General features: G+C 39.8%; 2 protein-coding genes across 10 annotated transcripts in view; both read left to right on the forward strand.

The window, feature by feature from the left end:
• Positions 1 to 4,609, forward strand: part of LOC106603298 (neuronal PAS domain-containing protein 2) — a 70,334-nt gene extending 65,725 nt beyond the window's left edge. For all 7 annotated transcript variants that reach the window (XM_014196792.2, XM_014196799.2, XM_014196796.2 and 4 more), the window contains 2 exons: positions 641 to 851; positions 972 to 4,609. In XM_014196792.2, the coding sequence (XP_014052267.2) occupies positions 641 to 851; positions 972 to 1,172 (412 nt within the window). In that variant the 3' untranslated portion in view covers positions 1,173 to 4,609. The remainder of the gene's footprint in view (positions 1 to 640; positions 852 to 971) is intronic.
• Positions 4,610 to 11,357: 6,748 nt separating this feature from the next.
• radx (RPA1 related single stranded DNA binding protein) lies at positions 11,358 to 24,685 on the forward strand. Of its 3 annotated transcripts, none has more exons than XM_014196801.2 (15): positions 11,358 to 12,498; positions 12,582 to 12,724; positions 12,890 to 13,082; positions 13,943 to 14,051; positions 14,188 to 14,288; positions 14,393 to 14,512; positions 14,626 to 14,721; positions 16,504 to 16,671; positions 18,300 to 18,442; positions 20,248 to 20,393; positions 20,694 to 20,741; positions 20,848 to 20,975; positions 21,202 to 21,483; positions 23,301 to 23,483; positions 24,346 to 24,685. In XM_014196801.2, the coding sequence occupies exons 1-15, from the start codon at positions 11,886 to 11,888 to the stop codon at positions 24,480 to 24,482; spliced, it is 2,610 nt and encodes an 869-aa protein (XP_014052276.1). In that variant the 5' UTR covers positions 11,358 to 11,885; the 3' UTR covers positions 24,483 to 24,685. The 3 variants fall into 3 exon arrangements, with proteins under 3 accessions (XP_014052276.1, XP_014052275.1, XP_014052278.1); XM_014196800.2 differs by having other exon boundaries at positions 11,359 to 12,498; positions 20,245 to 20,393; XM_014196803.2 differs by having other exon boundaries at positions 11,360 to 12,498; positions 12,890 to 13,078; positions 20,245 to 20,393.
• Positions 24,686 to 25,337: the final 652 nt, after the last annotated feature.

The raw sequence follows: 25,337 nt of genomic DNA on the forward strand, positions 1-25,337 counted from the left end.
TGCCTAGTTAAATAAAGGTTAAAGAAAAGAAAGTAGGCCTAGGGTAAGGGAGTCATTATAGTAGGCTTAGGGTAAGGGAGGCCTTGGTTTTGAAAATATAAAACGCAAAACAAGCAATTGTCACAGGAAAATAACTTCTAAATACGAGGTTCACCGGTACAGATGTTCTCATTGCTTATTTGATGATGGGCATGGACACGTAGCTTACATCATGGAGGGGGTTTTACGCACGTCCAAAACGGCATTTGCATGGTTAAAATAACGTGGGTCTCCCTAAAATGCATAGATAAAAATGGAATGTGAGCTCACAGTTTTTTTAATAAGGCTTTGGTAATTAAGATGTAATTCAAAGCGGTCTCAGGATCCAAACCATTTATCGATAGTTTTGACTTTTTCGCGACAGCATTGGGCAGGGGGGGGAAAAGCCTTAAGAGGAGGGGAGGCTGTGCTTGGTTTTTAATCAAATAAAACGAAATGGGGAAAAAAGCATTCGTTTTTTATGTTTCTAAATAACGTGCCTTTGACACTAACGCCGCCATAACGCCAGACGAAAATAGAGCCCTCTGAATGGCACACACATTCTGTAACTATCAACATAGTAAACATATTTGACCTGTTGATTGCACCCATCCCTTCCCAGATACACCCTGGAGCAGCAGATGATGACCCCATCGTTTCCCATGCAGCAGGTGAACTGCAACGCTGTCCTGGTCCCCTCTCCTGTCTTCACGTCCTCCATCATGATCCCTCACAACAGCTTTATCACGCACCAGGCCCAGCCCACCTACCATGCTCAGCAGCAGGCCTGCCAGCACTCTCTCCAGTTGCAGCAGCCCCAGCAGTTCTTTCAGGTACAGTAGTAGTCCTACTACTTGCAGTAGTGTGATAGCAGGCCTTGGGCTGGAGGGGTTTGGCTTACTCTGTAGAACTAGTATCGCCTCACTTATGCCCTGATCCCTTTCTGTTGATAGATGCAGCCCCAAGGACTCTTACACAGTGGAACCACTCAGGCTTTTTTCCACACTACTAATGTCCCACAGCAAGGTACTGTCAGTTATATTCAACAACAACCGCAGCAACAACAACAACAACAGCAGCAACAGCGGCAACACCACCATTCCCAAAACCAGCCTGGCAGCCTTTCAGACTTCCGAAATATGCTCACTCAGTAGCACCGAAGACACAAACAGAGTGGTGAGATATCTTCTGAAACGTATTGTTACAGGTTTGGCGGCAGAATTCTATGGGATGCATAGAAGACACAGAGAGGCATATTTGGTCCCATGCTGTGCTGTGTTGTGTTCTTCACTGTTTAAGAAGCCATTGTGGCTTTTTTTACACAGCAAAAACAAAACGTGAAAATGAAAATATTCGCTGCACCAACATCTCTGTCCCACTTCACTGAGCTACTGGGGGCCATGCTTACTCGTCATATTTCATCATGGCACTGCTGGATGAGAAAAAAACTGTCAAAGGAATCAACAGGAAAACCGTGCTACTGTGTGTTTTCATGCAGATGTGTTTTCAACAAAAAAAAGAGGTTGTTGGGTGAGCCTTGTTGTGCACTGACTGCACTGTGTTCATACCATCTGTCCTGTTGTTTCCAGAGAGTAAACGCATGCAGTGAGCATTTACTCCTTCAAAGTTGCATCTTCATTTCACATGAAAAACACTTGTCTGTAGGTTATGGTTTTGCTGTGCATACATATATTTGTTTTAACATAGGAAGACTATTATGAAACTGTAGTTTCAAGGAAACATAAAGGAAGAGGTCATTTTGATGTTGGACGTGTCGTCTTTTCATCAAACATTCAATCAGCCACTCCCAGACATAGTTGATATCATTAGTAAACACTGAAGCATATTCACCACTCAACGCTATTAGTCCATGTTTGGGGAAAAAATATTTTGCATGACTGACACAGCAACAAATGTCCTCATACAATTACTATTATATTCATTGTAGAATCAAATATTTAGACATGATTTTTCTAAAAGCGAACAATAGTACCAATTAGTTATGGCAACATTTGTATTCAATAATTCATAAAAATCAAGCTTCATATTATTTATCCACACCTTAATGGAAAGAGCAAACCTTATTAGTAGACTACCATAGCATGTTTGTTTATTTATCATACATTTCTGAACAAATTGAAGCTGTTTTACTGGGTGCGTTTTTAATCAGGCATTGAAAGATAAGTCAATAAGGTCTTAATGCCTTAACCGGCTTACAAGCATTAACAGCTACTAACAGCACAGTAACAGTAGTTTGTTGCCCAAATCACCCAAGAACTCATTGTTTTGTATCAAGTGTAACAGATGCTGCAATGATTAGGAAGACATCACTAATATATTGTAGTTGTCTTACATTGATTATGTATACTGTCATAATGTAATTTTTTTCTCAGGTTATTTGTGGAAACAAATATTCTCAGTATTACATTAACAATTTGTACGTTTCATAATTTGTTGGTTACAGTTTAATTGTTTATATTTGGTCATCTTTGCAATTCAGCAGAATGTTGTTGATTTTTGGACTATAGAGACTATAAGTGTATTTATCCATGTATGAGTAATTGTGTCCATACACTGGGGATTTTAGGAATACTGTGTATGAACAAATAGAGACAAATGGCCTGCTAATGTAAATGACAATCAAACTGACCACTTCAAATAATACTACGTATTTCCTATTTACTTTTTTTTCAAGTTCCATCCGTTTTCCCCAAATAACTACAACAGTAGGTGTCTGACTTGAGTTGCCCCATGTTCATTAGATATTGTCATATTTTAATGTGAAAGTCCTACTGTGAAACACTTATATCCTGTCAAACAAAGAGGCCTATGTATGCCTCAATTTCCCTTTACACTCACTAGCCATAACAAAATTGAACAACATATTGGAATTCTAAACTAAATGTGCCATTTCACATGAAGTGAAGGTTGAAATGCATTGTGGAGTGATAAGAATGTTAAATTGTACAACGTTTATGACAATCCTACCAATCTCTGCTATGGACATTGAGTCGCTATCACGTCATCGGTTACAGTCACTCTCACGAAGACTGGTGCTGTTCATTTTGGTTGAAGAGATCAAACAAAGTTCTAGAATTCTTATAGTATGTGCTGTTTTAATTTAGAAAAAATGATTTATGCTGTTGAAATTATGTTTCTTGGCAAGTATGCACTCATGTAAAAAAAAAAAAGAGATATAGTTGTATACTATAATCTAATGTACTATGTGAATTAAATGGAAATATCTTTAACATTCCTTCAACCATGAATATCAGCAGTGTCTTTACTGAGGTACAGCTTGTATCTGCTAAAGACTTTGTTAGAATGACTTAATCCACACTAAAGACGCAGGTCAACTTTTCTCAGAGTGATGCTGGCATCAGGAAAGGGGGCCACATTAGATTCAGTAAAACTTGTTGGCCTCTTGCTGGGGTCAGCCCAACATAAACATTGTTTTAAGTGGTATGAGCAACACATTGTTTCAACATAGTTACTGTGTCAGTTCAGTATTACTCTAAAGACACAACAGTGACTCTATTCAAGACCTACATGCAGATTTGTTTAGAAACAGTCCTGTTAACATACCCAATCCTTTTTAAATCCTGTTTGTTGATAGTCAGCCAAATATGTCCCCAGGTTGGCCTCCTCTCAACCTTATCATTCAGAAAAAAAGTCAGTTGTTGGTTCAATGTGCTCAATGCCCAATCATATAGTAAACTGCCTTTTGAAGCTGGTTGAAGGAACATGTAGTGTATGTTTAATTTCCAAGCTGATAGAATAAGAGTAAACCATGTTCTTAAAATTGTCCAGTGTGCTCTCTAGCTAACTGTAGTTTATCCTCCATTTTATGTAAAGAATTTGCTTTAGTTGCCCCTATTTGCATCCACAGGCAGTTATTACATTTCCATTAACCCAGTCCCACAGATGATTTCCCAAAGAGGTCATACTGATAGCCATTGTGTGTTTGCTGTGTATTGCTTCAGTTTATACAAATGTTCATGTTTATTGGTATTTGTTTGTTAATTGTGATTGCTACATTAGATCAAATGGTACTGTTTCTCTTTGATTCTGTTGAATCTGTCTCCCCAGCAGTAGAATACGCACTTTTTGTTTTACCGTTTGACTATAGTTTTATGTTCATTGATTCTTCATCAAGTGTCATTATTTTTGTGACCTTGATTTTTGCATTTCTGACCTTTAGAGGTGACTGCGCATCCTTGCAGTATATGGGGTGGAGAGTCCATGAATGAATACTGTATAGAATTTGCTAGGAAGAAGTAAGACACAAACAAAAAAGAACCTGGTACTGTACATAACAGCCATTTCATTGCAGAAAACTAATTGAAAATATTGTATTATAGAATGTACAAAACATGTTTAGATTATATAGTTATTTTATAAGATGTCAAATAGATTGAATATATGTGTATGTATGTATGTATGTATGTATGTATGTATGTATGTATGTATGTATGTATGTATGTATGTATGTATGTATGTATGTATGTATGTATGTATGTATGTATGTTACATGATTTTAAAGTAAAACAAACAAGTATTTTGTAACACATTATTAAAGTGTCTTATTGGGGAGCTGAGTTTTTTATTTCTTCAATTCAGCAAGTTGGTGTTGCACAGTTGATAATATTGTATGGCTTGTTTTTCTCTCTGTATATACCATCAAAAATAAAATTGTAACATATTAATATTGTTTTAAAATAAATTAATAAAAAAGTTTACATTCTGAAACCGCATTGATATTAATTTTGTGATGGTGATATTGAATTATTTATACATCAATCTGGATAACATGCTATCTTTGAAAATAAATACATATTTATTTATATATATAAATAACACATTTGGTGCACCTTATTCTGCGTGTTTTCATTAACCCATTCATGTCAATATCAAAATACACAGGCCACATTGACATTTTACGATTGACACTAGAAGTATGAAATAGTGTAGGTATGCCGTACCAGTAAAACGTGAGCATATCACAATTAACAAAAAATGGCAAGATAACTATAGACTATTACAACATTATTTAACATTCCCGCATGTCAGTCACATGAAAATTAGCGAATTGACTTTAAACCTGGTGGCATACGCTCCAATTTACGTTGTGGTTCGAGGAGACCAATTTTGCCAAGGCGGAGATGTGAGACCGAGACGCGCAGGGACATGAGTGGCCGAGATGAGGGAAATGAGTAACCGAGACCCGAGGCGCGTGTGGACAAAAGTGGACTCATCAATTCAGGCTACAAGTGTAGGCCTAATGAAAATCGCAGAATGCCATTCATTAAATTGCGGGTGGATAGTGCACAGTTGGGGTTTGGATGCTGGAATTATTTTGTGAGTGGACGAATGTGCGCGGGTTAGTGATGCGCGGGTTGACTCATAACCTGCAATCCCTGCTGTTATATCTGCGGGGCAGACGAGTTAGGGTCATTAAATATTGTGTGGCTGAAGTGCGGGTGGGTGGCCGGCGAGTTGAATAAAGAGAAACAATATTTGAAAATGTCCATACATTTATTATTATTGTGCAATTTATACAGGCTACAGTATATTGAGGTTTTTCTTACATTATTTTAATCTATCTGGTATTAGTGCATAAACCTAAACTTTAGGGCTTAACTGTATGTGTCAATCGCCAAATAATGCTTTTGGGAATGGGCAGAAAAATGTAACGTCAATCCACAAAGGCAAAAAGTCTAAATTTAATTCAATAAAACAAAAGCTGCGAAACGAGAAATGAAAAAGAGAAGGGAGGGCCAGAAAAGTAATGTTAGGAAAATATTTGATGAAGTGGTAAAATGATTGTGAGGCACCATACAAATTCGACAATCACGGGACTTCAAATAGGCCTATGGCATGTCAATGGAACGGTAGCCTACTGTTTAGATGGGTTAAATGGAAACTGAAATCTGGACACTGACTGAAGGTCTATAACCTCTCACATAGCCTTAATAATAATTCCTGCAGAATTAAGCATTTCTTGAAGTAAAATGATACACCAAATTAAGGAGAAATTTGGACTTGGGAACAGGAGTGGAGAAATATGATTTATTTACTTCTGCATCTTGAGAGAATGCAATGCTCAGTTAGATACCATCTGTAAAGGTACTGTCTTCATCATAACAGCTGATAGATAGTGTTTCAACCACATAAAATATGCATCGAAGCCGAACTGAAATCTTATCAGAAACAAGTTGGGTCGTTTTCACAGCTTTCTTTTCCTTACAACAAATAAAACTGATGTCATTTGGACATTTTGCACAGAAAATATAGACCTTTTTTGTTATTGTATTTTCTCCCCAGTCCCTAAACATCTTTGCTCTGCGAAAGATGACTGAGAAAACTTGATATCAACTAGATTGAAGCATTCGTTCTATTGATCTATTACGAGACATTATTCTGCTGTGCAAGGGTTTATTTATCTTCTAGGGCCCCATGTAATGCCAAAAGATAAGCTACATGTATCTAATTATAGACAAGTTGACTAACAAATAGCCTACCAAAATGACAATTATAAGCAGAACCATATCTAAATCAGGCAGCAAAAAAAATCCTCCACCCCGTTTCAAAAAATCGTACTGCCTTCTTTGACTGTATCCTATAGCGCGTTTTCTGTATTTACGGTTAGGGTTGGGTGCTGGCCTCAGATTTTCACTTTATCACATATAGTCGGATGGGTTATTAGCAACTGCCGGTGGCTGAACAAACAGCTGACCTGTGGGCAGTGGCAAACCATCATTGAGCCCCACCTTTTTAGCTAAAAACAGGTTTGCATGTTTTTCACGTTATTTTGACATTAATACCTGTCACATATCAGTTTGCAAACAATGTAAAACAATAAATAAAATCATTGAGTTAATAAAGCTGCATACAAACTTGGTCTCTTTTTTGCTTTCTTGAGTAAGGCAGCTCCAAAATGCAGTTGTTTCAGTCTAGCACAGTGCTTTCTGTGGTGGAGGGGCAGTCTGTGGTGGTGGGGCAGCCCGTGAAAAATACAGAGTGTAGGGGTTGGTAATGTTCTCTAGTTGCGCTGTGATTGGTTAATGTTCTCTAGTTGCACCGTGATTGGCTCAGTGTTCTGTCACTCATGGGGACTCTACGTTACCGCCAAATCTAAGGGTAGAGTTTGAAAATTCAAGACCCTTGGGTGCTGCCATAGAGTGCCCATACATTAGAAGTGCCCATCAAATTTGGCTCAAGGTAATTGGCCACAGATAAAATTATGTCAAATCACGTTATATCTACAGTAGCTTTGATTGGACTGATCATGTCAACATCATACTTTCAAAATCTTAGCTAGCAAGCTATCTACTGGCAAATGCTTTTTAATCCTTGTCATATGAAGAGAAATTAGAGATAAAACATATCGGTGCTCATCGGCCATTGGACATAAACATGACACAACAAGATGGAAATCGCAAATTCAACAATGAGTGGTTTGGAAGGAAACAGTGGCTAACTGAAAGCATTGCAAAGCAATCACTAACCTGCTATGCAGTGGAGTGGGTATGTGGTACCAAGTCTGGGTTTAAAGGTTTCTTTTCCAAGCTTAAAAGGATAAACATTCAACATTGGCCATGCTGTTAATCCAGCATGACTTCTGCCGTGCTCAAAACAACTGGAAACTCAGAACTGGGAAATCTGACTACAGTAACTTCAAGACAACTGGGAACTTGGGAAAAAATGAGCTCTGACTGAGAAAATACATTTTGAATGGTCATCCAACTCGGAATTGCAAGTCGGGATCTCGGGCCTCTTTCTAGAGCACTGACCTGACGGTCACTGACGTCATCATGATTTGACCTTGTTTTTTTCAGAGTTCCCAGTTGTCTTGAAAGCACCAGAAATCTAGAGAATGCCAGACTTTGAAGACAAAATATTCCCACAAAGGACCGGTTATGACTTGGTGTACAGGGAGAATACTGTAAGAATACTGTTCTGAATTATGTCGATGTACATTTCAAAAGTGCTGAACAAATAGTTATATTGACTACATCCGTCCTAGCTCGCTCATTAATGTTTTAATCGGAATTACGGATTGCCTCTTATCCGCTCGTCGTCCCCTTATGCCATAGTTTGTACATCTCAATTGTCAGTAGAAACCATATTTGTTTCAGCAAGTCAGCCATATCAGCTGTTTTTTTAAGGCAGTTAATGAGGCTAAATGAACTGTTTCGATGCCAGTCAAGGCTCCACTGATAGCCAGGTAAGCAGTGGTAAGGTGTTGGTACTCTGCTGTTGGGACAGCTTTATGTAGGCCCTAACAGTTGTTGGCACCGTTTTTCATCATTATAGTGCAATTAATGTATTGTTTAGTCTTGTGTTGTGTAGTCGCTTTGCTGGCATGCATCAAAAAACATACTGTATATATTATTTTGCCCCACCAAGATTTACATGCTAAAATTGCCACAGCCTGTGGGTAACCTACAGAAGCGCCTTTTTGAAGTGATTGACAATCAGACAAAAACATCATGACTGGTTGTGTTATTTCCACATCTAAAAGGTAAAAAAATAACAATTCTACAGTTCCCACAAACTAAACATTCAATCAAAGAAACCAATTAGGACGTCAGACATGACTGGTTAGCTAGCTAGCATTAGAGCCTTCTGGCTAGCCTGTATCTAGTGGTTCTATCCTTGTGTGTCAGAGCAATAGGTCTACCTATGTACTTGTCATTTGGTTGAGACTAACATTAGTTTATAAAATCATTATTTGCTCGGTGTATATTTGGTGTGTAGTTGGTTGGCTTTGCTAGTTAGCAAGCTGAGATATCTTCTCAAATTGGCTAACTTTAACTAGCTTGTAAATGAGTGTCATTCTGAAATGTAGTTGCATGCTTGCAAATCTTATTGAGTTTATTAACAAATCAATTTATATGTTTGCAAATATTGTGTTTATTCACACATCGCGTTATGCACTTGCAAGTGTTGTTGCATTTATTCTCAAAAGAAGTTACATGCTTGTATAATTAAGTCACTATTTTACCTCCATACTCGCTCTCCAATCTCCATTGACTTGCATTGCATTTGCAAAACTGTAATGAAGGCAAAGGGTGGCTACTTTGAAGAATCTAAAATATATTTTGATTTGTTTAACACATTTTTTGTTACTACATGATTTCATATGTGTTATTTTATCATTTTGATGTCTTCACTATTATTCTACAATGTAGAAAATAAACAAAAATAACCAGAACCCCTTGAATGAGTAGGTGTATCCAAACTTTTGACTGGTACTGTATATATATATATGTATATTGGTCCGGACAATCTGTTAACAAAAAAATATTATCTGATAGTTTTAAGACTTACTTCACATGACTTGATTCATGAAATGTGTGAGAAAAAAAACAGTAACCCCATGTGTCCAAATACTAAATATACACTGAACAAAAAATATAAATGCAACATGTAAAATGTTGCACAATAAGCTAATTTCTATCAAATGTTATGCACAAATTTGTTTACATCCCTTTAAGTGAGCATTTCTCCATTGCCAAGATAATCCATCCATCTGACAGGTGTGACATATAAATAAACTGATTAAACAGCATGATCATTACACAGGTGCACCTTGTGCTGGGGACAACAAAAGGCCACTCTAAAATGTGCAGTTTTGTTACACAACACAATGCCACAGATGTTTCAAGTTTTTAAGGAACGTGATAATTGGCATGCTGACTGCAGGAATGTCCACCAGGGCTGTTGCCAGATAATTTAATATTAATTTCTCTACCATAAATCACCTCCAACGTCTTTTTAGAGAATGTGGCAGTACCATCAACTGCCCTCACAACCGCAGACCACGTGTATGGCATTGTGTGGGCGAGCAGTTTGCTGATGTTAATGTTGTGAACAGAGTGCCCCATGGTGGCAGTGGGGTTATGCTATGGGCAGGCATGAGCTACGGACAACGAACACAATGGATTTTTATTGATGTCACTTTGAAAGCACAGAGAAACCATGTAAACAAACTCATGAGGCCTATTGTCATGCCATTCATCCGCCGCCATCACCTCATGTTTCAGCATGATAATGCACGGCCACATGTCAAGGATAAGTACCCAATTCCTAGAAGCTGAAAATGACCCAGTTCTTCCATGGTCTGCATGCTCACCAGACAAGTCACCCATTGAGCACATTTGGGATGCTCTGTATCGACATGTGTTCCAGTTTCTGCCAATATCCAGCAACTTCGCACAACCATTGAAGAGGAGTGGGACAACATTCCACAGGCCACACTCAACAGCCAGATCAACTCTATGCAAATTAGATGTATTGCGCTGTCTGAGGCAATTGGTGATCACACCAGATCAGTGACGCCAACTTAGCAATTTTGTTGCAAGATTTAGAAACTTTTCAGAGTACCCTGCCAACTTTTTTTTCAAACAGCACCTAGCAACAAATTTAGCTACTTTTAAAAATGTATTTGGAACTTTTAGCAACTTTTGAAAAGTGACTCAAATGCTAAAATGCACGTATTTTCCCTCTAAATGACACATAAACGATTTTCTCTGTCACACACTCAGTCACAACACACGTGCCTGGCTGCAAAAGTGAATTGTGAGTGACGTCAGCAGAAGGCCAGCAGCAATTTCAGTACATTGCAATTCATTGTTGGCTGACTGCAGCAGCAGTAGTATGGGTTCGACGAGCCAAACCAATGAATATAGTTGGTCACGAATGTTTGATCTTGAACAGAACTTACAACATCAATCAACATGGCTCAATCAAAATTGTACAGCCAGAAGTACAGAAAAGAGTGGGAGTCTGTACCTGAACAAATGTCAAATTATATTTTTCGCCGAGATGGCCAGTCAATTTCAGTTATTGTGTATTCTACGTAATGACGCAGTTTTACGTAATCACGCAATGACATCACAACGTCATTTAGCAACTTTTAGCAACAAATCAACCTGCCTCTAGCAATTTACCCTGAAAATTAGTTGGCAACACTGCACCAGATACTGACAGGTTTTCTGATCCATGTCCCTACGTTTTTTAAGGTATCTGTGACCAGCAGATGCATATATTCCCAATTATGTGAAATCTATAGATTAGGGCCAAATTAATTTACTTCAATTGACTGATTTCCTTACATGAACTGTAACTCAGTAAAATCTTTGAAATTGGTATATGTTGCGTTTATTTTTGTTCAGTATAGTACAATGTAAAAAACTCACATTGTAGACAAACCCGATTTATAAAAATGATTCATATTTGTCCATTAGTAAACTCAGAGAACAAGTGTAACAAAATTAATTATACATTTCGTTATGGACATGAATGGGTTAATGTGTAATTGAAGATTATTTTGTCGTTCATAATATAAGTGATATGCAAAGCACTGTGTTGATGTGTAGAATAACCGCTTCCAGAATTCAAATCCACTGCCGCCGAAACAAAAGCGGAACTCTCTAAGATGCTGTAACTAGCTAGCTACAATGTTTCCAACCAATTTATCGTGACTTTATCGTCTTTTGTAAGTACAAAACTAGCTAGCTAGTCATAAAACGGAAACTGTTCATTCTTGTTCATCAGTAACGTCATTAGCATGCTAACGCGTTAGTTAGCTAGCTAAATATCTAAAGTTAGCTACTAGCGTTTTTGTTTTTTGCAAGAAAAAGCTAGCTATATTATTGGATGTGGCAAGACCGATACAGCTAGCACTAGGTTGATGGTTAACGCTTGTTTGCGTGGTCAGCTAGTCAGCAAATGGCTGTTAATAACAATCTTTGTTTACAGAGCTAAAGTTAACTAGCTAACTACATCGTTAGCCAAGGCATACATTTAAGGTAGGTAGGTAGTTGTAAACAAACCCATTTCCCCCAGCCTGTTGCGCATTAATGATGCCCGAAGAATTTCAAAACATATCGGCTTGTTCCGATCCATTGACTGAAAATAATCAGAATTCTTTCTTACATTCTACTTTGGAACAGTTCTTTACTGCAAAAACACGTACACTTAAAATTGATAAAACCGATGCTGTAGCTGTCATTGAACTTCAGAGATATTTGACAGAACAACAAAATGTTGGACAACAACAACCTCCTGACAGCTACAGCTATGACATGATAGTGACTGATGGAGTCTGGCAGGCCAAGTGCATTCTTGACCGTAGTTTAAATCATCTGATCCACAAAAACATTATAAGTAGTGGAATTGATATCCACATCACCCAGTGCTCGTTTGTTTACAATGAAAGAAGATTGGGTCAGGGTTGTGTTTGCATCGAGAAGATTGAACATGGTTCAAAGGCGTCTAATGTGTTGCGCAAGATTAAGGACTTGGATTCCCTCCCCATGATTTCAAAGGATGGCTTTGGGAACATTGTGGCATTGCAAAGTGATTCACCCCTGCAGGTGGGCCGCAAGCATTACCTGTCTCTTTGGAATAACGAGGATCCTGAAGGCAGACTATGGGTTCCAGATGTCCCCCCATCAGACGTGGTGCTGGATGGTAAGATGTGAATTTAAGTTGCTGACTTGTGAGAAACCACAATCTCCAACAGAAATTGTGATAAGATATTATGTCTTCAACAGTGTCAAAGATGACCCTCCTGTGTGATCTAGAGTCGTCACTCGGATGCATGTTTCGACCTCTCCCCCTGATAGTGAGGGTGATTCATAAATCCAGACTTCGGTATTATGGAAAACCTGGACTCAAGATTAATTACCCGTACCAGGTGAGGCATAAACGTATAATCAAGTATCTGTACCATACCATTGACCAATACACCGTCTCTTCTCTACTGAACCCTGACACTATAATTAATGTCTCTTCGAATGTTGTCAGTATTCTGTATGAAGTGTCTCATCAGGATTTTATGTTTTTTTTCTCTATTCTCCAGGCCTACTTTGAGGTTGCAGACCAGAGTGGCACCATGTCCCTTGTCCTGTGGAATGAGCTGTGCCCAGAATGGTACCAGAGACTGAATGTTGGAACTGTGCTCTATCTCCAAAACTACACTCTCAAGCAGAGCTATCAGAACAGGTCACGACCTCACATAGACAACCACAGAATGAAGAGCTTTCACTCAGTAGGTACTGAACTGAACCAAGTCATTCACAACTTAGTAAATCAACATTACCAGTATGTTGCCAGGCAGCACTCCTGAGTACCGTAATTTCCGGACTATTAAGCGCACCTGAATATAAGCCGCACCCACTGAATTAAATGTTTTATTTATTTTGAACATAAATAAGCCGCACATGTCTATAAGACGCAGGTGCCTACCGGTTCATTGAAACAAATGAATTTTACACAGGCTTTAACGAAACACGGCTTGTAACAAAAATAAATAGGCTTTAACGAAACACGGCTTGTAACAAAAATAAATAGGCTTTAACGAAACACGGCTTGTAACAAAAAATAAAAAATTTGCACTGAGTCAATTCCTCACGCTGCTGTTTCCAACGTCTTATCATCGACTCGTTAAGACCAAGCTCCCGTGCAGCAGCTCTATTTCCTTTTCCAACAGCCAGATCAATCGCCTTCAACTTGAAAGCTGCATCATATGCATTTCTCCGTGTCTTTGCCATGATGAGGGTGACAGAATGACTACCGTAATCAGAATGATGGGAAGTTTGAGAGCGCTCGATTTAATCTAAACAGTAAACAAAAAAGTTGTTTGACCTTAACCCGTTCGGCAATTTCATTGGTCTAATGAAAGCTTCATGCCTCCAAAAAACTGAGCACGTCACAGAATGTTTTTTTTTTAGAAAAAAAAAATTGAAAGCGGGAAAAATCCATATATTAGCCGCGTCATTGTTTAAGCCGCGAGGTTCAAAGCTGGGAAAAAAGTTGCGGCTTATAGTCCGGAATTTACGGTAGTCATTTTGAGAGAACATTCTGTCTGAATCTTTGCGAAACTGTTCATTTTAGTATGGATTTTGACTTGCAGAAATTTGTCTGAATCCACGGAATCCCACTGCAGTCCTTACTGTGGTTCCAGCCAAGAGTGTGCCACCTCAATGGGGCTTGCCCGAGGTTTCCTACCAGTTCACCGTTAGGTAAGTTCACAACCATATTATGCAGTTGAAATGAGATTTTATGTAAAAACAAAGGCCTTTCCCTGGGTAACATTTCCAACATTATTAAGCAGTCTTTATCATCTGCCTGAACTACTAATACATGTTTTTCTTCTAGATCAGAACTGGAGAGCTTGGCCAGCAATTCTGCATGTGATGTCATTGGCTTGGTAACGTTTGTGAGTCGGGTGGAGAGAATAAAGTGTAAGGGGAACACAGGTAAGAGTTGCTCATTACACTTGAACTACTCACTTATTTCTCACTATTAGGTAATTCCATGTGAAAGTAACACAAATAGCCATAATTTATTCATTTTTTTGCAGGCCCAGAAAAATACTGGACTTACCGCTGGGTCCATGCAGTGGATGGAACATCCAATATTCCTTTCATTTTGGAGATTTTTGCTTCTTCACAACCAGAAATATTCAATGGGATATATCCAAGTAAATATGACAGTTAGTAAAATACCAACAATTCCATAGATAAACTGCAACAGAACTCTCCTAATTGTACTTATTTTCTCCCTGCTCTGCGCCCTCCCTTCTTACCAATGCAGTGACATACCTGGTCTGCACTCAGATGAGGAAGTGTCAAGAGCCAGACTCACTGCCTTACCTCACCAGCAGCTGTGAGACACAGATATTCACTACAGGTAGGTGCTGCTGTCATTTGCAAAGAAACAAAAGATCAAATCAAAGTTTGTCACATGCACAAAATAGAGTGGATGTGACGACAGTACAGTGAAATGCTTACTTGTGTCTTCCTCAACAGTACAGAATACATGTAGATGAATAAAAGTAAAACATACTAATAAAATAGCAGACAATATATAATAAACACACAATAATTGTCCCTTCTATACAGTGGTGTAAAGTACTTAAGTATTTTAACTTAAGTACTACTTAAGTCGTTTTTAGGGTATCTGTACTTTACGTTTTATATATTTTTTTACTTTTACTTTACTACATTCTTAAAGAAAATAATGTACTTTTTACTCCTTACATTTTCCCTGACTCCCAAAAGTACTTGTAGCAGGACATGGAAAATTGTCTAATTCACGCACTTATCAAGAGTACATTCCTGGTCATCCCTAATGCCTCTGATCTGGCAGACTCACTAAACACAAATGCTTAGTTTGTAAATTATGTCAGAGTGTTGAACTGTGACCTTGGCTATCTGTAAATTTAAAGAAGAAGAAAAAAGTCTGGTTTGCTTAATAAGACATTTTAAATGATTTATACTTTCTTTTGATACTTAAGTACATTTAAAACCAAATACTTTTACTTAAGTCTTATTTTACTGGGTGACTTTTACTTGAGTAATTTTCTTTTACGGGGTGTCTTACTTTTACTCAAGTATGAACATTGGGTACTTTTTCCACAACTGCTTATCAAACAAATGCGAAACATTGTGAATCCGAAAAGGTCAACAGTAAAACTGCTCTATTTAAAAAGGAATATCAAATGTATTTATATAGCCCTTCTTACATCAGCTGATATCTCAAAGTGCTGTACAGAAAGCCAGCATAAAACCCCAAACAGCACGCAATGCAGGTGCAGAAGCACGGTGGCTAGGAAAAACTCCCTAGAAAGGCCAAAACCTAGGAAGAAACCTAGAGAGGAACCAGGCTATGGGGAGTGGCCAGTCCTCTTCTGGCTGTGCCGGGTGGAGATTATAACAGAACATGGCCAAGATGTTCAAATGTTCATAAATGACCAGCATGGTCAAATAATAATAATCACAGGTCAGCACCTCAGGAGTAAATGTCAGTTGGCTTTTCATAGCTGATCTTTGAGAGTATCTCTACCGCTCCTGCTGTCTCTAGAGAGTTGAAAACAGCAAGTCCGGTTATCAGGTCAGGGTTCCATAGCCGCAGGCAGAACAGTTGAAACTGGACCAGCAGTACGGCCAGGTGGACTGGGGACAGCAAGGAGTCATCATGCCAGGTAGTCCTGAGGCATGGTCCTAGGGCTCAGTTCCTCCGAGAGAATTAGAGGGAGCATACTTAAATTCACACCGGATAAGACGGGAGAAATACTCCAGATATAACAGACTGACCCTAGCCCCCCGACACAAACTACTGCAGCATAAATACTGAAGGCTGAGACAAGAGGGGTCAGGAGACACTGTGGCCCCATCCGATGATACCCCCGGACAGGGCCAAACAGACAGGATATAACCTCACCCACTTTGCCAAAGCATAGCCCCCACACCACTAGAGGGATATATTCAACCACCAACTTATCCTGAGACAAGGCCGAGTATAGCCCACAAAGATCTCTGCCACGGCACAACCCAAGGGGGGGTGCCAACCCAGACAGGAATACCCCCGTTAGTGACTCAACCCACTCAATATATGGAGAAACACACTGCAACTTTATGTTAAGATCTAGTATGTAGTTGTTATACTTGATCAGATGTAGTTTTCCATCAGGGTATCACAAGGGCCAGCCCTACGTGTCAGACCCCAGAGTGAAGAGCTTCATCCAATGGACCAAGACTCTGAAGGACAGTGTCATGCTGAAGAAGACTGCTGTTGGTGGCCATTACTGCTTCCCTCACGCCCCTCTTATCTTCACACAGTCTGTGGCAGATGGCTCAGGTAAAAGAGGTGAACCTTTTTCAAGAAGGAAAGATCTACATCTGCCTGTAATATGCATCACTGGTTTGTTTGTTTGTTTGTATGCTTGTTTTTAACTACAGCAGACATCACCATTTAAATTGTTTTCATAATTATAGTGCATTTGGAAAGTATTCAGCGCCATGACTTTTTCCACATTTTGTTACTTTAGACTTATTCTAAAATTGATATTTTTTTTGCAAATGTATTAAAAATCGGAAATATCATATTTACATAAGTATACAGACCCTTTCCTCAGTACTTTGTTGACGCACCTTTGGCAACGATTACAGCCTCGAGTCTTCTTGGGTATGACGCTACAAGCTTGGCATGTCTGTTTTGGGGAGTTTCTCCCATTCTTCTCTGCAGATCCTCTCAAGTTCTGTCAGGTTAGATGGGGAGCGTTGCTGTACAGCTATTTTCAGGTCTCTCCAGAGATGTTTGATCAGGTTCAAGTCTGGGCTCTGGCTGGGCCACTCAAGGACATTCGATTTTTCCCAAAGCCACTCCTGTGTTGTCTTGGCTGTATGCTTAGGATCGTTGTCCTGTTGGAAGGTGAACTTTCGTTCCAGTCAGAGGTCCTGAGTGATCTAGTGCAGGTTTTCATCAAGGATCTCTCAATTCTTTGCTCCGTTCATCTTTCCCTCGATCCTGACGAGTCTCCAAGCCCCTGCTGCTGAAAAACATCCCCACAGCATGATGATGCTGCCATCACCATGCTTCACCGTAAGGATGGTGCCAGGTTTCCTCCAGATGTGATGCTTGGCATTCAGGCCAAAGAGTTCAATCTTGGTTTCATCAGAACAGAGAATCTTGTTTCTCATGGTCTGAGAGTCCTTTAGGTGCTTTTTGGCAAACTCCAAGAGGGCTGTCATGTGCCTTTTTACTGAGGAGTGGCTTCTGTCTGGCCAGTCTACCATAAAGGCCTGATTGGTAGAGTGCTGTAGAGATGGTTGTCCTTCTGGAATGTTCTCCCATCCCCAGAGGAACTCTGGAGCTCTGTCAGTGACCATCGGGCTCTTTGTTACCTCCCTGACCAAGGCCCTTCTCCCCCGATTGCTCAGTTTGGCTGGCCGGCCAGCTCCTAGGAAGAGTCTTGGTGGTTCCAAACTTCTTCCATTTAATAATGATGGAGGCCACTGTGTTGTTGGAGACCTTCAATTCTGAGAATTTATGTTGCTACCATTCCCCAGATCTGTGCCTCAAAATAATCCTGTCTCGGAGCTCTACGGACAATTCCTTCGACCTCATGGCTTGGTTTTTTCCCTGCCATGCACTGTCAACTGTGGGACCTTATAAAGACAGGTGTGTACCTTTCCAAATCATGTTCAATCAATTGAATTTATCTGAGGTGGACTCCAATCAAGTTGTAGAAACATCTCAAGGATAATCAATGGAAATGATGCACGTGAGCTCAATTTCGAGTCTCATAGCGTAATACTTATGTAAATAAAGTGTTTCTGTTTTTATTTGTAATACATTTGCTAAAACTTGTTTTTGTTTTTTTATTATGGGGTATTGTGCGTAGATTTTCAGAATAAGGCTGTAAAATAAAATGTGGAAAAAGTCAAGGGGTTCTTTCTGAATGTACTGTATTTCCCATCTCTCAGCTCAAGTTCCTCTAGTTGCTGCAAATGACTTGAAGAGTGAGTTGGAGGGTCTGCATTATCGTGAGCACAAGCGGCTGGCAATCCAAGGACAGGTCATGGCTGTGCAGTATGTGACATTGCCAGAGGAGACTCTGTCAGACCAGGTAGGCTTCATAGATGTACAGTGGGGGGGGGGAGTATTTGATCCCCTGCTGATTTTGTACGTTTGCCCACTGATAAAGAAAGGATCAGTCTATAATTTTAATGGTAGGTTTATTTGAACAGTGAGAGACAGAATAACAACAAAAAATCCAGAAAAACGCATGTCTAAAATGTTATAAATTGATTTGCATTTTAATGAGGGAAATAAGTATTTGACCCCCTCTCAATCAGAAAGATTTCTGGCTCCCAGGTGTCTTTTATACAGGTAACGAGCTGAGATTAGGAGCACACTGTTAAAGGAAGTGCTCCTAACCGCAGCTTGTTAACTGTAAAAAAGACATCTGTCCACAGAAGCAATCAATCAATCACATTCCAAACTCTCCACCATGGCCAAGACCAAAGAGCTCTCCAAGGATGTCAGGGACAAGATTGTAGACCTAAACAAGGCTGGAATGGGCTACAAGACCATCGCCAAGCAGCTTGGTGAGAAGGTGACAACATTTGGTGCGATTATTCGCAAATGGAAGAAACACAAAAGAACTGTCAATCTCTCTTGGCCTGGGGCTCCATGCAAGATCTCACCTCGTGGGGTTGCAATGATCATGAGAACGGTGAGGAATCAGCCCAGAACTACACCGGAGGATCTTGTCAATGATCTCAAGGCAGCTGGGACCATAGTCACCAAGAAAACAATTGGTAACACACTACGCCGTGAAGGACTGAAATCCTGCAGCGCCCGCAAGGTCCCCCTGCTCAAGAATACATATACATGCCCGTCTGAAGTTTGCCAATGAACATCTGAATGATTCAGAGGACAACTGGTGAAAGTGTTGTGGTCAGATGAGACCAAAATGGAGCTCTTTGGCATCAACTCAACTCGCCGTGTTTGGAGGAGGAGGAATGCTGCCTATGACCCCCAAGAACACCATCTCCACCGTCAAACATGGAGGTGGAAACATTATGCTTTGGGGGTGTTTTTCTGCTAAGGGGACAGGACAACTTCACCGCATCATTTGACGGGGCCATGTACTGTCAAATCTTGGGTGAGAACCTCTTTCCCTCAGCCAGGGCATTGAAAATGGGTCGTGGATGGGTATTCCAGCATGACAATGACCCAAAACACACGGCCAAGGCAACAAAGGAGTGGCTCAAGAAGAAGCACATTAAGGTCCTGGAGTGGCCTAGCCAGTCTCCAGACCTTAATCCCATAGAAAATCTGTGGAGGGAGCTGAAGATTCGAGTTGCCAAACCTCAGCCTCGAAACCTTAATGACTTGGAGAAGATCTGCAAAGAGGAGTGGGACAAAATCCCTCCTGAGATGTGTGCAAACCTGGTGGCCAACTACAAGAAACATCTGACCTCTGTGATTGCCAACAAGGGTTTTGCCACCAAGTACTAAGTCATGTTTTGCAGAGGGGTCAAATACTTATTTCCCTCATTAAAATGCAAATCATTTTATAACATTTTTGACATACGTTTTCTGGATTATTTTGTTGTTATTCTGTCTCTCACTGTTGAAATAAACCTACCAATAAAATTATAGACTGATAATTTCTTTGTAAGTGGGCAAAAGTACAAAATCAGCAGGGGATCAAATACTTTTTTCCCCCACTGTATAACAGACTTCATGTGATTTCAACACACTTAGTCAGTTTCTAAAGTAGATTGGTTGGTTGTTGGTTTTTTACAAGAAAAATAAACAGGATGAATTGCAAGACAAAAAAACACCAGTTGCCTGTACAGAACTGTATAGGTATTGTCATTGGTAAGGCAAGTTTATAATGTAATGCCTGGTTCTCTCCAGCAGATGGTTCAGTCTGTTGTGGCTGTATCTGACCCACCCAGTGATCAGAGGACTGTAGAAGTGACTCAGATGCTGATAAACAGGGAAACAGCGCCATCTAGTGTGCAGAGCTCACCCAGCAGACGGAAAAGAAAACAAGCCAAGAAGAGGTGAGTAATCCCCAAGTGGGGCGGAGAGAAATTGCAGAATGCAATTCTGCATATTTTCAATTTTTTTTTTATGTGCGTTAAATTATTATAATAATCTCATCGGGACCTGCGGTCTGTTGACCCTGTTCTGGGTCCGAATCTGGATCACGGTCCACTTGTTTAGTATGGCTACCCTAAAACAAGGGTAGGCTATTAAACATTCAAAATTGTACTTATAACTCCCCTTTACTATGGCATTGGAAATGAGATTAGCATATTTTCACTTGAATGTTTTAGATTTTTATTTTTTTTGTCTTTTAGAGTGATGAAGCGGCGCTACATTACTCGTGCCAGAGTGCAAGAGAAAAGGTAATGAATCAACTATCGTCCACCATCCCAGGTCACTGTAATAATTTCTCTATGCCCCGGTTATGGTGAGAGCTCAGGTTATGGTGAGAGCTTTGTCTGTTCACAGAGAGGCTGGCCATGGCTTAACAGAAGAGGAGCTAAGTGAAGAGGAGAGTGATTCTGAAACAGAGGAAGTTGGTCCACTAGAAAAAAGAACTGACCAATCTAGAGCCAGTGGACAACTAGGTCCACCAGGTATGAGTTTTTTGTCACATTAACATAATCTCACCACTTATCTATGTGGACTAACTTTTATTCCTCTCTTTATGGGTTAAGCATGGCTAGTGAAGTGTGGGGGCTAGCCTGAGATATTAACTATGCTGTTTGTCTGGAAACCATGGAACTACTTGCCATCGCATCATTCATGTGGGATGTTAAAAGGCTAGTGACATTGATAGGCCTACTATATTTTGTTTCTAAGGTTTTCCACAGAGTGAAGGCGCTACTGGAGAGGGATCAGTTGCAGACTGTGATAGGACGTCGTGGGAAAGCAGCTCGTGGCCGAAGCAGAGACAAGAAGTGTTAGAATATTTACATCCTGGTGGTGTGTGCTCAGAGAGCCTTTCTCAGAGATTCAGATTTGATGACAAGACCCTTCTGCTGCAGCAGAGTAACCTACATGCTGCTAGATGGACTCCAGAGCAAACCACAGACACCCTGTCATCAGTAACCTGCCAAGGATACTATAAAATCACAATATTAGGTAATGTAGAGCTTATGTAAATCATTTGTTTGTTAATTTCTTTCATTTGATTGGAGTTAATCTGGTATTTTTTTTTTTTATTGTTCTCAGGGGTGAAGGTAAGCCGGTCCGGTACAGAGTACCGGCAAAATAAATAGTGCCGGTACGGCGTACTGGTAAAACATGAGCCTATCACAATAATTAAATCAAAGATGAAAACTGTAGGCTATTGTACCATTTATTGTTGGCGCCTGTCAGCCGCATGAGAAATGAGTGAATGGACTTAAAACCCGGTGGTATAGCTCCAAAATGCAGTCTGGTTTGAGGTAAACACAACATTTTTGCTAGGCAGAGATGATTTGCCGGGACCGTGACGCAAGCGGACACCAGTGAGTGGACACAATCAATTCAGGCTGCAAGTCTCCAATGACAATCGCTGAATGTCATCATTTTTGGGGTGTTTTAATAGATGTCTCTTTCCATTCATTAATTGTCGAGTGCACAGTACAGTTTTAGATGCTGGAATTATTTTAGTGGACCAACGTATGCAGATGTGATTTGTTTGACAATCAGATAAAAACATCATGCTTGGTTGTGTTCATGGCTCATTAAAAGGCAGTGGTGTAAAGTACTTAAGTCATTTTTGGGGTATCTGTACTTTGCTATTTATATTTTTTACAACTTTTACTTTACTACATTCCTAACTAAAATGATTAACTTTTTACTCCATACATTTTCCCTGACACCCAAAAGTACTCATTGCTTAGTAGGACATGAAAGGGTCCAAGTCATACGCTTAAAGACAACATCCCTGGTCATCCCTGCTGCCTCTGATCTGGCAGACTCACTAAACACACATGCTTCATTTGTGAATTATGTCTGTTGAGCTGTGACCCTGGCTATCCGTAAATTAAAAAAGCTATATGGCTCCATCTGGTTTACTTAATAAGGAATTTGAAATGATTTGTACTTTATACTTTTGATACTTAAGTATATTTAAAACCAAATACTTTTAGACCTTTTACTCAAGTAGTATTTTACTGGGTGACTTTCACTTGAGTCATTTTCTATTAAGGTACTTTTACTCAAGTATGACAATTGGGTACTTTTTCCACCGCTGTTAAAAAGGTAATACAGATGACATGTCTTTAATATTAGACTCATCAAAAATATTTGTGCACATGCACATAGGAGGTCCAGTACTGGGGAAACAATTAAATCTTTCACCCCTGATTTTATTTTTATACATCCTTAGTGGTTTTATTTATCTTATTACTTGTTTAATTTAACTTCTATAATTTCAGGGCCTCCCGTGTGGCGCAGCGGTTTAAGGCACTGCATTGCAGTGCTTGAGGCGTCTCTACAGCCTGGGTTCGATCCCAGGCTGTGTTACAGCCGGCCGTGACCGGGAGACCCATGAGCCGTCGCACAATTGGCCCAGCGTCGTCTAGGTTAGGGGAGGGTTTGGCTGGCCGGGATTGCCTTGTCCCATCGCCCTCTAGCGACTCCTTGTGACAGGCCGGGTGCCTGCAAGCTTACTTCTGTCGCCAGTTATATGGTGTTTCCTCCGACACATTGGTGTGGCTGGCTTCCGGGTTAAGCGAGCAGTGTCAAGAAGCAATACGGCTTGGCAGGGTCGTGTTTCAGAGGACGCACGGCTCTCGACCTTCGCCTTTCCCGAGTCCGTACGGGAGTTGCAGCGATGGGACAAGGCTGTAACTACCAATTTGGATATCACAAAAAGGGGTAAAAAGTACACACAAAAAAACGAATTGCTATAATTTAATTGTTTTACTGTAAAATGTACACACACACAAACATGTCTCTCTCTCTGGCAGGTATAAACCAGCAGATGGCCATCGATGCTGCCTTTGTTCCTGTGATGTCATCTGGGGACCCCAGGTCCTTAGGTCTAACTCAAGACCCCCATGACAACACACTTCTGTCCTGCCTGTCTGCAGGCTTCATCTGCCCTCTCGCAGACCCCCTGAGCCAGAGTGAGGTTGCTCTCCCTGAACCAGGTAACACACCGGGTAGAGTTGGACAGGAGGGGAGGGTGAAGGTTAAACACACCCCTGAGAGCAAGTCATGGGGCAGTGCTTTTAGCTAAGGTAAAACTCCAGGCTATTTTCAAGGAGTGTACTATTCATGGTTCTTGACCTGCTCACATGCATTTTTACAATATCATATGTTGACCTTCAAATGGGGCTTTCAACTCAAACTTAAGAGTCCACTTAAAAAAGCAGTTATGGCAAATCAAATGCGCTGTCCATTTTAGGCTAGACTGAGTATTGAGTACAGGGTCAAATCAAACAATTGATATGGTAGATTCTATCAACATTTATAATATTAGGAATTTATGAATTGCATGCACTGAGTACAGTCAAACATTAGGAACTTCTTCCTAGTATTTGAGTTGCTGGTCCATGTTGACTCCAATGGTTCCCACAGTTGTCAAGTTGGCTGGATGTCCTTTGGGTGATGGACCCTTCTTGATACACACAAGAAACTGTTGAGCATGAAAAACCAAACAGCAGCTTTGCAGTTCATGACAGCTACTACCATACCCCGTTCAAAGGCACTTAAATATTTTGTCTTGCCCATTCACCCTCTGAATGGCACACATACACAATCCATGTCTCAATTGTCAAGGCTGAAATCCTTTTAACTTGTCTCCTCCCCTTCATCTACACCCGATTTGAAGTGGATTTAATAAGTGACATCAATAACTTTCACCTGGTCAGTTAAGGTGTTAATGTTTTATATACTCAGTGTAGAATGTAGACATTGTTTTTAGGTTTGCATACATAATGTTATCAACAATTTTAAATATTCTGAAGTTAATTTGTGTATGCTGGTGTTTCTTAATCTTTTTTCTTTCAGAGGAGATTTTAGCAACTGCTGAGGAACTGAAAGACACCCATCTTGTGTGCATCCTTGACCTCTGTCATCTGGGAGGAGAGAAAGTGGAGGTTATCATCACCAAGGTGTATAGAATGACTGACATTGCTTTGGTATAGATATTGGACCACAGTATGTGTTGTCTTGTCTGACAAATCTGAAATGAATGTGTCCTTTGTCAACATGATTAGCCAGACACATTTTATTGTTAAATACTGGAAATATTTTTGTATATATTTTTTTTAAACTGGGGGTTTGAGTATTTGGAAAAAACGTAATTATAATTTCAACAACAAATAAAAATCATCACATTTTAAGAGGATTCATAAACTGTTTTTTTTTTTTTTTTACTTCAATATTTATGTCAAATCGTCTTCCACATTCACATGCTTAATGTTTATTTATGCCATAGCATAAAGACAAGCTACATGGGCTCTGGAAAAAGTACATGGAACTATGCAGAAGGTAAAATAGTTGAGTATTCTCTTAAACATCCTGAAACAGGATATAGTTTAAACATTTGAGCTATAGTGTGGTTACTAAACTGGTTTCACATTAGGCTGAACTTTACAACTTGTGATGCTGTAAACAAAGGAATTTCCTAAATTATTTTGCTTGAACTTTGGTGTTTCAAGCCTACAGTGTCATGTATTATCTTGTGCACTGTTATGGCAGCAGTAGTGTATTGACGTTTCATGTGTTTGTTGACATAGCTAATTTTAAATCCTGCTAGAACATTTCCTCTTACACACTTTCGATAGCACACTGGCCGAAACTAATGAAGACAGATCATGATGTGTTGGATTACAACACTGCAATATCACAAACAAAATCATGTCAAATCAACAATATGCTGTATATTCTTTTTCCATGCTTGCATTCACAGGTAAACTTGGACTAAACAAATGCAAAGCTAGTGAGCAAGGTCCACTAAGCTAACATAGAGATGACGACTGATGTAGACTTGGTTTAGG

Source organism: Salmo salar, chromosome ssa04, assembly GCF_905237065.1.
Source record: "Salmo salar chromosome ssa04, Ssal_v3.1, whole genome shotgun sequence".
Classification (NCBI taxonomy): Eukaryota; Metazoa; Chordata; class Actinopteri; order Salmoniformes; family Salmonidae; genus Salmo; species Salmo salar.